The 12,547-nt window shown below is 40.9% G+C and overlaps 1 protein-coding gene across 1 annotated transcript in view; it reads left to right on the plus strand.

Moving 5' to 3' along the window:
- Nucleotides 1-11,573, plus strand: part of LOC132777557 (asialoglycoprotein receptor 1-like) — a 29,692-nt gene extending 18,119 nt beyond the window's left edge. The window contains exons 2-10 of the mRNA XM_060779910.2: nucleotides 618-801; nucleotides 2,567-2,664; nucleotides 2,793-2,909; nucleotides 5,287-5,382; nucleotides 5,710-5,781; nucleotides 7,741-7,827; nucleotides 8,565-8,716; nucleotides 8,810-8,913; nucleotides 9,697-11,573. Of these exons, the coding sequence (XP_060635893.2) occupies nucleotides 782-801; nucleotides 2,567-2,664; nucleotides 2,793-2,909; nucleotides 5,287-5,382; nucleotides 5,710-5,781; nucleotides 7,741-7,827; nucleotides 8,565-8,716; nucleotides 8,810-8,913; nucleotides 9,697-9,847 (897 nt within the window). The 5' untranslated portion in view covers nucleotides 618-781 and the 3' untranslated portion in view covers nucleotides 9,848-11,573. The remainder of the gene's footprint in view (nucleotides 1-617; nucleotides 802-2,566; nucleotides 2,665-2,792; nucleotides 2,910-5,286; nucleotides 5,383-5,709; nucleotides 5,782-7,740; nucleotides 7,828-8,564; nucleotides 8,717-8,809; nucleotides 8,914-9,696) is intronic.
- The last annotated feature ends 974 nt before the right edge of the window (nucleotides 11,574-12,547 follow it).

Below are 12,547 nucleotides of genomic sequence, written 5' to 3' on the forward strand. Positions count from 1 at the left end.
GTTGGTGGTTCCAATCTGGGGAGCAGGGTGAGCTCCTGCTGTTAGCCCCAGCTTCTGCCAGCCCAGTAGTTTGAAAACATGCAAATGTGAGTAGATCAGTAGGTACTACCTTGGCGGGAAGGTAAGGGCGCTCCATGCAGTCATGCTGGCCACATGACCTTGGAGGAGTCTATGGACAACGCTGGCTCTTCGGACATGACTGGATTTAATGTAAGGTAACTGTGCTCCACCTTGGCGGGAAGGTAAGGGCGCTCCATGCAGTCATGCTGGCCACATGACCTTGGAGGAGTCTACGGACAACGCTGGCTCTTCGGACATGACTGGATTTAATGTAAGGTAACTGTGCTCCACCTTGGCAGGAAGGTAAGGGCGCTCCATGCAGTCATGCTGGCCACATGACCTTGGAGGAGTCTACGGACAACACTGGCTCTTCGGACATGACTGGATTTAATGTAAGGTAACTGTGCTCCATGCAGTCATGCCGGCCACATGACCTTGGAGGAGTCTACGGATGATGCCGACTCACAAAAATAAAGTTTGTGCAGGGTAAGAAGGAGTATTCCCCACCTGTTTCCTTCTTACGCTGCTCTCACTGTGATGCCTTCCTGTCTTTGCAGTCCCTTCCCAACAGCCCTGCGAGGGAGGCCCCAGGGAATGAACCCGGGTTGAGAAATCGATTCTGCTAAACTTTGCCCTCTGGACGGTGGAAGGACCCGAGCGCTGACATTGCGGTGTTGCCGGACGACAGGATTCAGACAGAAGGGTCAAGCCACACTGCAAAATGGCAACCTCAGTTGTAAAGTAAGTAGCCCACCGACTTGGGGGATTGGGGTAAAGTAAGTAGCCCACCAAATTGGGAAGAACCAGCCAGCATGTTGGGTCTGGTGCATCTGCGTAGATGGTTTAATACAGATTGGTCCCACTTTAATCTTCCCTGTTGCTTGCTATGGAATCCTGGGGGTTGTAGTTCCATAAGGTCTTATGCCAGGCATGGGCAAACTTTGGCCCTCCAGGTGTTTTTGACTTAAACTCCTGCAATTCCTAACAGCTGGTGAATTGTAGTTCCACAAGGTCTTCTGCCTGGCATGGGCAAACTTGGGCCCTCCAGGTGTTTTTGACTTAAACTCCCGCAATTCCTAACAGCTGGTGAATTGTAGTTCCACAAGGTCTTATTCCTGGCATGGGCAAACTTGGGCCCTCCAGTGTTTTGGACTTCAACTCCCACAATTCCTAACAGCCGGTGAGTTGTAGTTCCACAAGGTCTTATGCTAGGCATGGGCAAACTTGGGCCCTTCAGGTGTTTTCGACTACAACTCCCACAATTCCTAAAGCATTTACATTGGTTATGGTTACACTTAGGCCCTCCAGGTGTTTTCAACTACAACTTCCACAATTCCTAATGCATTTACACCAGGTATGGGCAAACTTGGGCCTTCCAGGTGTTTTTGACTACGACTCCCACAATTCCTAATGCATTTACACCAGGTATGGGCAAACTTGGGCCCTCCAGGTGTTTTCGACTACGACTCCCACAATTCCTAATGCATTTACATCAGGTATGGGCAAACTTGGGCCCTCCAGGTGTTTTGGACTACGACTCCCACAATTCCTAATGTATTTACACCAGGCATGGGCAAACTTGGGCCCTCCAGGTGTTTTCGACTACAACTCCCACAATTCCTAATGCATTTACACCAGGCATGGGCAAACTTGGGCCCTCTAGATGTTTTTGACTTCAACTCCCACAATTCCTAATGCATTTACATCCAGTATGGGCAAACTTGGGCCTTCCAGGTGTTTTGGATTTCAACTCCCACAATTCCCAACAGCCAGTGAGTTGAAGTTCCACAAGGTCTTATGCCAGGTATGGGCAAACCTGGGCCCTCCAGGTGTTTTGGACTTCAACTCCCACAATTCCTAACAGCCAGTGAGTTGTAGTTTCACAAGGTCTTATGCCAGGCATGGACAAACTTGGGCCCTCCAGGTGTTTTGGATTTCAACTCCCACAATTCCTAACAGCCAGTGAGTTGTAGTTTCACAAGGTCTTATGCCAGGCATGGGCAAACATGAGCCTTCCAGGGTTTTGGATTTCAACTCCCACAATTCCTAATAGTCGGTGAGTTGTAGTTCCACAAGGTCTTATGCCAGGCATGGACAAACTTGGGCCCTCCAGGTGTTTTGGATTTCAACTCCCACAATTCCTAACAGCCTGTGAGTCGTAGTTCCACAAGGTCTTATGCCAGGTATGGGCAAACTTGAGCCTTCCAGGGTTTTGGATTTCAACTCCCACAATTCCTAATAGCTGGTGAGTTGTAGTTCCACAAGGTTTTATGGCAGGCATGGACAAACTTGGGCCATCCAGGTGTTTTGAAGTCCAAAACACCTGGAGCGAGGACCAAAGTTGGCCCATGCCTGTCTTATGCTTTCTCTGTCAAAGAGTGCCAAATCAGACTTTCAATTCTTATGACTCCACAGCATTGAACCATGGTAGCTGAAGTGGGGTCAAACTGCATTAAGTCTCCAATATAGATGCCATCCAATCTTTCTTCTGCTTTTCCGCGCCTAGTTCACCCGCTTTGGACGATCAGCCTTCAACGGCTGCAGATTACCAAGACCTCCGGTCCTTGGAGGAAGGAGATGAAAGTGGGCCATCCTCCTGGAAAGGTAAAAGAGGTGCTGTCGTTTTCATACTGGAAGGGATCCCTGAAGGTCATCTGGTCCAACCCTCCTGGGATTGATGGGATTTCGGATGGTCGAGATAACACGCCTTTCTCGCCTTGCCCCGCTTGCAGCACCTCCGCTGACCCAGTCCTCCTGGCGCCGTGTCTGCCCCACCAGCCGCCTGGTCCTGGCCCTGATGGCCGCCTGTTCCATCCTCACCCTTTCCGTGGTCGCCCTCGGTTTCCAAGGTGGGTGAATGAGACCAAGGAAGGGATTACACATCCCATCATCTGCTGCTGCTGCTGCTGTTCCATGGAATGGGCCACGTGAGCAGAAGGGGTTTGCAAGTTCACCTCTATTCTCAGGGTGCATCTTCACTGTGGAATTAATGCTATCTATCTATCTATCTATCAATCATCCCTATCTATCTATTTTTCTCTATCTATAATCTCTATATATCTATTTGTATATATATATATCAATCATATCTATCTATCTATCTATCTATCTATCTATCTAATCTGTCAGTTGTCTGTTCTAACTATCCATCATCTATCTGTGTATTATCTATCTGTCATCAGCTGTGTGTGTCTGTCTGTCTAAAATGGGTCTATAGATCTACTTATTATCTGTCTTATTTACTGTCTGTCTGTTGGATCTATCTAGCATCTGTCGCTTTCATCTCTGTCTATTTCTGTCTATCTATCTATCTATCTATCTATCTATCTAGAATCTGTCTCTATCTATCTATCTATCTATCTATCATCTATCTGTTTATCATCTATAATTCTATCCATGTATCTCTATGTATCTGTCTATCATCTATCTCTATATATTTATCATCCCTATCTATGTATCTCTATCTATCTATCTATCTATCTATCTATCATCTCTATCTATCTATCATCTCTATCTATCATCTCTATCTATCTATCTATCTATCTATCATCTCTATCAATCATCTATCTATCATCTATCTCTATCTGTATATCTACCATTCCTATCTATTTATTTATCTCTATTTATCATCTCTATCTATCATCTCTATCTATCTATCTATCTATCTATCTATCTATCTATCTGTCTATCTATCTATCTATCATCTCTCTCAATCATCTATCTATCTATCATCTATCTCTATCTCTATCTATATATCTACCATTCCTATCTATCTATTTATCTCTATTTATCATCTCTATCTATCATCTCTATCTATCTATCTATCTATCTATCTATCTATCTATCTATCTATCATCTCTATCAATCATCTATCTATCAATCATCTATTTCTATCTCTATCTATATATCTACCATTCCTATCTATCTATTTATCTCTATTTATCATCTCTATCTATCTATCTATCTATCTATCTATCTATCATCTCTATCAATCATCTATCTATCTATCATCTATTTCTATCTCTATCTATATATCTACCATTCCTATCTATCTATTTATCTCTATTTATCATCTCTATCTATCATCTCTATCTATCTATCTATCTATCTATCTATCATCTCTATCAATCATCTATCTATCAATCATCTATTTCTATCTCTATCTATATATCTACCATTCCTATCTATCTATTTATCTCTATTTATCATCTCTATCTATCATCTCTATCTATCTATCTATCTATCTATCTATCATCTCTATCAATCATCTATCTATCTATCATCTATCTCTATCTATATATCTACCATTCCTATCTATCTATTTATCTCTATTTATCATCTCTATCTATCATCTCTATCTATCTATCTATCTATCTATCTATCTATCATCTATCTCTATCTCTATCTATATATCTACCATTCCTATTTATTTATCTCTATTTATCATCTCTATCTATCATCTCTATCTATCTATCTATCATCTCTATCAATCATCTATCTATCTATCATCTATCTCTATCTCTATCTATATATCTACCATTCCTATCTATTTATCTCTATCTATCATCTCTATCTATCTATCTATCTATCTATCATCTCTATCAATCATCTATCTATCTATCATCGATCTCTATCACTATCTATATATCTACCATTCCTATCTATCTATTTATCTCTATCTATCTATCATTTCTATCTATCTATCATCTCTATCTATCTATCTATCATCTCTATCTATCTATCTATCTATCTATCATTTCTATCTATCTATCTATCTATCTATCTATCTATCTATCTATCATCTCTATCTATCTATCTATCTATCTATCTATCTATCATCTCTATCTATCATCTCTATCATCTCTATCTATCTATCTATCATATATTTGCGTCTCTATCATCTGTCTATCATCTCTATCTATAAATCATCTCTATCTATAATCTTTCTCTCTCTCATTTGCCTAGACGAATTGATGTAGTTTGCCATGACTCTGCAATACTGGGAGTTGTAGTTTCTCTAATTTTTTCACCTTCTCTGCCCAAGAGTGCTTGTGCCCTCTCCAAACTATAACTGCCAGGATTCCATATCATGGAGCCAGGGCAGTTCAAGTACTTGGAAGCACAGCAAGTGTGAGTGCAAAGGTTTACATGAATGTGCATGAGTGTGCAAGGGTGTGCCAGGTGGGAATCCGAGTCTTCCTTTCTCTCTTTCTTCTTCTTCTCCAGGAGTCCAGCTCAATTCAGAGAAATGGGGGGCCATGGAAGCCATCAAAAGCTTCAACCAGACAGTTTGGACAGGACTAAATGGCCTTCGTAACAAGAGTAAGCAATGCATTATGGGATGCAAAAGTCCCTTTTGAATTTTCCAGACAACTCCTAGGGCGCATCTACACTGTAGAATTATTGCAGTTTTGACACCATTTAAACTGCCCTGCCTCACTGCAATGGAATCCTAGGATTTGCAGGTTTTGGTGCCTGAGCAAACTACAACTCCTAAGATTCCATATCACAGAGCCCTGGCAATAAAAGTGGTGTCAAATCTGCATTAATTCTGCAGTGTGGATGCACCCCAAGAAGAGAGTTGAGTTGTGTGTTCTTTGGGAGCCCATGACTTGCTATCCCATCGTCCACTTGCATTGCCAATTCCAGGAAACAGCACAGGATGGAAGCTGAAATCGCTGGAGAAGATTCTGACGGATCGTAATGAGAAGATGAAGAAAGGTGAGCGGCCAAACAGCCAGTCGTTGGAGCGATAAGTTACCGTACTTGTCTTTCCAAAGAGAAGTAAAGTTCGAAAGATATAGATAGAAGCTAAACGCTTTTGCCGGAATCCTAGGATACATCTGCACTGGAGAGTTAATACAGTTTTGACTCCACTTGAACTGCCATGGCACCAGAATCCTTGTAGTTTTACAAGGTCTTTAGTCTTCTCTGCCAATGACTGTAAACTTCAGTTCCTAGGATTCCATAGCACTGAAGTGGTGTCAAATTGCATTAATTCCGCAGTGTAGATGCATCCTAGCAGATGGGACCCAAGTCCAAACATATTATTATTATTATTATTATTATTATTATTATATTGCTATTATTGTTATTATTTTTATTATTTGATACATAACATTATTATTATATACTAGCCGTCCCCTGCCACGCGTTGCTGTGGCCCAGTCGGTGTATATGTGTTTTGTGTGTGCATATATGTGTGTGTTTGCATATATATATATATATGTGTGTGTGTGTGTGTGTGAGTACATGCATATTGGGTATATGTGTGCACTTGCCTATATGCATATTTGTGTGTATATATGTGTGTATGTATGTGTATATGTATATGTGTGTATATATGTATATTTGTCTGTGCATGTGTATATGTATATATGTGTGTATGTATGTGTATATTTGTGTGTGTTTGTGTATATATATATGTGTGTTTGTGTATGAATGTGTGCATGTGTATATGTATATGATTGTATATGTATATGTGTGTATATATGTATATTTTTGTGTGCATGTGTATATGTATATATTTGTATATTTGTGTGTGTTTGTGCATATATATATATGTGTGTTTGTGTATGAATATGTGTATATGTATATGATTGTATGTGTATATGTATATGTGTGTATATATGTATATTTTTGTGTGTATGTGTATATGTATATATTTGTATATTTGTGTGTGTTTGTGCATATATATGTGTGTTTGTGTATGAATATGTGTATATGTATATGATTGTATGTATATATGTATACGTGTGTATATATGTATATTTTTGTGTGTATGTGTATATGTATATATTTGTATATTTGTGTGTGTTTGTGCATATATATGTGTGTTTGTGTATGAATATGTGTATATGTATATGATTGTATGTATATATGTATACGTGTGTATATATGTATATTTGTGTGTGCATGTGTATATGTATATATGTGTATATTTGTGTGTGTTTGTGCATATATATATGTGTGTGTTTGTGTATGAATGTGTGCATGTGTATGTGTATATGATCGTATGTGTATATGTGTGTATATATGTGTGTATATATGTATATTTGTGTGTGCATGTGTATATGTATATATGTGTATATTTGTGTGTGTTTGTGCATATATATGTGTGTGTTTGTGTATGAATGTGTGCATGTGTATATCTATATGATTGTATGTGTATATGTATATGTGGTGTATTTTTGGGTTTTTAAGTTTGTTCCACTGGGGTTTTGTGTGTGTGTGTGTGTTAGGGGTGATGGACACTCATTGGACTATTAGGTGTCTTGTGTCCAAATTTTGTGTCAATTTGCCCAGTGGTTTTTGAGTTATGTTAATCCCACAAACGAACATTATATTTTTATTTATATAGATTTCTCTTTGAGAGATACACACACACACACACACACACATTGCCTGATGATCACTTTGTACACAATATTTTTAAATGTACATGAAGTAAATTTTGCATGCATTGCTATCTGAAAGCAAAGGTGCCACTCTCTCAGCCTCGAAGGTGGACAATTATGGTGCATTTCAAATTTTGACATTCCAGATAAGTAATATATATATATGCATCTATGTGTGTGTATGTAATGTGTGTGTGTGTGTGTGTGTATACAACAAATTTTGTAATGGTAATAATAGTAGATACTGAACGTTGACAAGCCTTCCACATTCTTTCCTTCCTAGCCAATAAAATATTCGAAGAACAGCTGGACACTTTGCAGCAAGACTCGAAATCTTTTCATTGTGCTCTGGTCGAAATGAAAAGCAATGGTAAAACAAATGTTCCCTCAAATAGATTTGATCTCTGAGGTCAGACTAGATGACCTTTGAGGGTTCCTTCCAACACTAGGGTCCACAGTCCGACAGAGTCTCCTTCTTTAGAAGTTTTCAAGCAGAGGCTGAATGGCCATCTGCTGGGTGGGCTTTGATTGTGTCTTCCTGTCTAGAAGAAGAGGGTCAGACTGGATGCCCTTTGGGAGTCCCTTCCATAAGATTACATAATGCTATGGTCTGTCAGGAGGGCTTGTATTGCGTCTCTCTGCCAGGCAGAAATGGGGTTAGACTGGATGTCCTTCGGGGGTCCCTTCCATAGGATTATATAATGCTATGGATGGTGTCTCTCTGCCAGACAGAAATGGGGTCAGACTGGATGCCATTTGGGGGTCCCTTCCATAAGGTTATATAATGCTATGGATGGTGTGTCTCTGCCGACAGAAATGGGGTCAGACTGGATGCCCTTTGGGGGTCCCTTCCATAAGGTTATATAATGCTATGGATGGTCTGTCAGGAGGGCTTTGATTGTGTCTCTCTGCCAGGTAGAAATGGGGTCAGACTGGATACCCTTTGGGGGTCCCTTCCATAAGGTTATATAATGCTACGGATGGTCTGTCAGGAGGGCTTGGATTGTGTCCCTCCGCCAGACAGAAATGGGGTCAGACTGGATGCCCTTTGGGGGTCCCTTCCATAGGATTCTGTGGTTCTCTGGCTATTTTGTGCCCTTTCCATAGGCACCAGGAGTGGCTGCTGCCCCAAAAACTGGCTGCAGTTTCAGGAGAGCTGTTACTGGATGTCTTCTGGGACGTTATCTTGGGAGAACGCCAAGCGCAACTGCGAAAGGAAGAATTCACACCTGTTGATCTTCAACTCGCCCGAGGAGAAGGTGAGCGGGCTGAGCTTGGTCAGAATTCCTTGCCTTGAAAGGGGGATGGTATGGCTCTATAGATCATATTAACTTGTTTTGGATCCATTTTAGAGGTTTATATATCAACGGAGGAGCAGTTCGACTTGGATTGGATTGACAGATGTCACCGGAGACTGGAAATGGGTGGACGGCTCGTCCTATACGCTTAATAGAGAGTGAGTTGAATTGGGCTTATCTACACTAAGCATGGGCAAACTTGGGCCCTCCCTCCAGGGGTTATGGACTCCAACTCCCACCATTCCTAACCGCCTCAGGCCCCTTCCATCTATCCTTCCATCCATCCATCTATCCATCCATCCATCTATCCATCCATCTATCCACCCATCCATCTATCCTTCCATCTATCCATCCATCCATCCATCTATCCATCCATCTATCCATCCATCTATCCATCCATCTATCCATCCATCTATCCATCCATCTATCCATCCATCTATCCATCCATCTATCCATTCATCCCTCCATCCATCCCTCCATCCATCTCTCCATCCATCCCTCCATTCATCCCTCCATCCATCTATCCATCCATCCATCTATCCATCCATCCATCCATCCATCCATCCATCCATCCATCCCTCTATCTATCTATCTATCTATCTATCTATCTATCTATCTATCCATCTATCCATCCATCTATCCATCCATCTATCCATCCTTCTATCCATCCGTCTATCCATCCATCCATCTATCCTTCCATCTATCTATCCATCCATCCATCCATCCATCCATCCATCCATCTATCCATCCATCCATCCGCTTAAGCGGCTGAGGGGGAAAAGGAAGGGGCCTGAGGTAGTTAGGAATGATGGGAGTTGGAGTCCACAACCCCTGGAGGGAGGGTCCAAGTTTACTAATACCTGATCTATACCTTTCTCCCTTTGATTCTGCAAAAACAAACACCCATTGGGGACTTTCCTCTTGCTTTCCTCGGTGTCCAGTGACTGGCAACCAAACCAGCCGGACCACTGGTACGGCCACAACCTCGGTGGCGGCGAAGACTGCGTCCACCTAACCTCGGACGGCGCCTGGAATGACAACCACTGCTCCCGCTCTTTCTACTGGATCTGCGAGATGGAATTGAAGGGCTAGCTGGACAGGCGGAGGCGCCGGTCACTGGTCAACTACCAAGCTTGGAAACTTTGTGTTTTGTATGTTTGTTAAAAATGCAATACAACTGTTTGGTTTGCTCCTGACACGATAAATAAATCTGTTTCCAGTTCATACGTGAGAGCACCTGGAGAATTAATGCTCTTGGATGCCACATTAACATTTATCTCTCGATCTCTTTATATAGCTATTTCTCTATCCTTTCTTTCCTTCCTTCCTTCCTTCCTTCCTTCCTTCCTTCCTTCCTTCCTTCCTTCCTTCCTGTCTATCTCTCTATCTCTCTATCTCTCTATCTATCTATCTATCTATCTATCTATCTATCTATCTATCTATCTATCTGTTGTCTCATCTCCACTTCTCTATCAATTCTCTCTCTCCTTCCTCTATCTATCTATCTATCTATCTATCTATCTATCTATCTATCTATCTATCTGTTGTCTCTCATCTCCACTTCTCTATCAATTCTCTCTCTCCTTCCTCTATCTATCTATCTATCTATCTATCTATCTATCTATCTATCTATCTATCTATCTGTTGTCTCTCATCTCCACTTCTCTATCAATTCTCTCTCTCCTTCCTCTATCTATCTATCTATCTATCTATCTATCTATCTCTATATATCTCTATATATCTATTATCTATATATCTATCATCTATATATTTATCATTTTCATCTATCTATCTATCTATCTATCTATCTATCTATCTATCTATCTATCTATCTATCTCTTTTGTCTCTCATCTCTATCAATTCTCTCTCCCTCCCTCCCTCCCTCAATCCATCCATCTATCCCTCCATCCATCTATCTATCTATCTATCTATCTATCTATCTATCTATCTATTTTTCATTTCTTTCTCTATATTTATCAATTCTCTCTCTCTTCTCTGTTCATCTGTCTATCTATCATCTCTCTCATCTATCATCCTATCTATCTATCTTTCCTCATTTCTTTCTCTGTTTATCAATTCTCTCTCCCTTCTCTATCAATCTCTCTATCTCTCCTATCTATCTATCCATCTATCCATCCATCTATAAATCCATCTTAATCCACCCTAATCTATCATCTATGTCATCGCTCATCTTTATTTATGTATCCATTCTCTATTTCCCTCCTCTATCTATTTATCTATCTATACATCATCTCTCACCTTTTTCTCTATATCTATTTAGCAGTTCTCTCGCTCTCCTGTATCTCTCTCTCTCTCTGTCATCTCTTGCTCTCATCTATCATCTATTGATCATGCCTCTTTCTCTGTGTTTCCCATCTACATCTATCTATCATCTATTATCTCTCTTGTTCTTATCTATTTATCTGCTATCTGTTGTGCCTCTCTTTCTCATCTACAACTATCTATCATTTATTATCTCCTATCCATCCATCCATCTATCCACCCTCTCTCTCTCTCTCCTATCATCTATCTATCTATCTATCTATCTATCTATCTATCTATGTATTGATCATTCAATTGATCGAGCTATCCATCCGTCTATCCATCCTCTCTCTCTTTCCTATCTATCTATCTATCTATCTATCTATCTATCTATCTAGGTTTCAAGGGTGGTACTTTGAAGTTGCACTTGGAGAGCTCTAGTTTTCCACCAAGAAGTGAATCCTAGGAACCGTCGGTTGTGACTCTAAAGAAAACTTGTCACTATGAAGTCAATCAAATGCTCTTTTGAAGAAAATAAAGCACTTTTGAACAACGGGAAGTGGTTCTTTTCTTTCTCAATGCTTGCTCTTTCCTGGGAAATGGGGTGAAGTTGGGGAACTTCCCCCCTGCCCCTCATAATGTCTTCCTATTCTTGTAGCTTCAGCCCAAAAAGGTGTTGTTTGAGAGAGGAAAGTGAGGTGGAAATATGTACCTAATTTATTTATTTATCTTGTCAGAAGCGAACTGAGTATACAGCTATAATGTATAGAAAAACCACAAACAAAGTTATATACCGAATGTCGTTTGACCAGAAGCTGGCCACTTGGAGCGCCTCTGGTGTCGCCGTGAGAATGTCCTCCATTGTGCATGTGGCAGGGCTCAGGCCACATTGTAGTAAGTGATCTGTGGTTTGCTCTCTTCCACACTCACATGTTGCAGACTCCACTGTGTAGCCCCATCTCTTAAGGTTGGATTTGCATCTCATGGTGCCAGAGTGTGGCCTGTTCAGCACCTCCTAAGTCGCCCTGCAATGGCAGGGAGAAGGTTTCAGGAAAAGAGACAAAGAGAGGGCCGGAGGTCTCAAAAGCACGGATTTTATTTCCAGCTGGGACTCTGGTGAGGAGTTCTGTCCAAAAGCACCAGAGCAATGATATAGGTGCAGACTTTCTCTTTTATAGTCTCCAAATGCAAGCAAACAAAGAACATGCATCTACATACATTGACCTCATTTACTACATCATCTTAGCATCAAATTCTATCTTCCAACATACAAAAAGCATGTCTCTGTGTCTTTCTAAAGAGCAAGCATACAGCTTACATTCATCAATCAAGGGGCCTAATTTTGACCTTTCAGGAGGGAGAGGGGGGCTCCTTTTAGAGCCTAGTTGTACCAGGCTGTTGCTTATCTCTCTCCTGGAATGTATAGATAACATGCCCCCTCTTCGGCCCCTCTCTTACTGTGCCTGGACAGCAGCTTGCTTGTCCGTTAGCATTCTTTCTATACAGAGAGAGCCTGATTTTTCTATACA

This window comes from Anolis sagrei, chromosome 6 (genome assembly GCF_037176765.1).
Source record: "Anolis sagrei isolate rAnoSag1 chromosome 6, rAnoSag1.mat, whole genome shotgun sequence".
NCBI lineage: Eukaryota > Metazoa > Chordata > Lepidosauria > Squamata > Dactyloidae > Anolis > Anolis sagrei.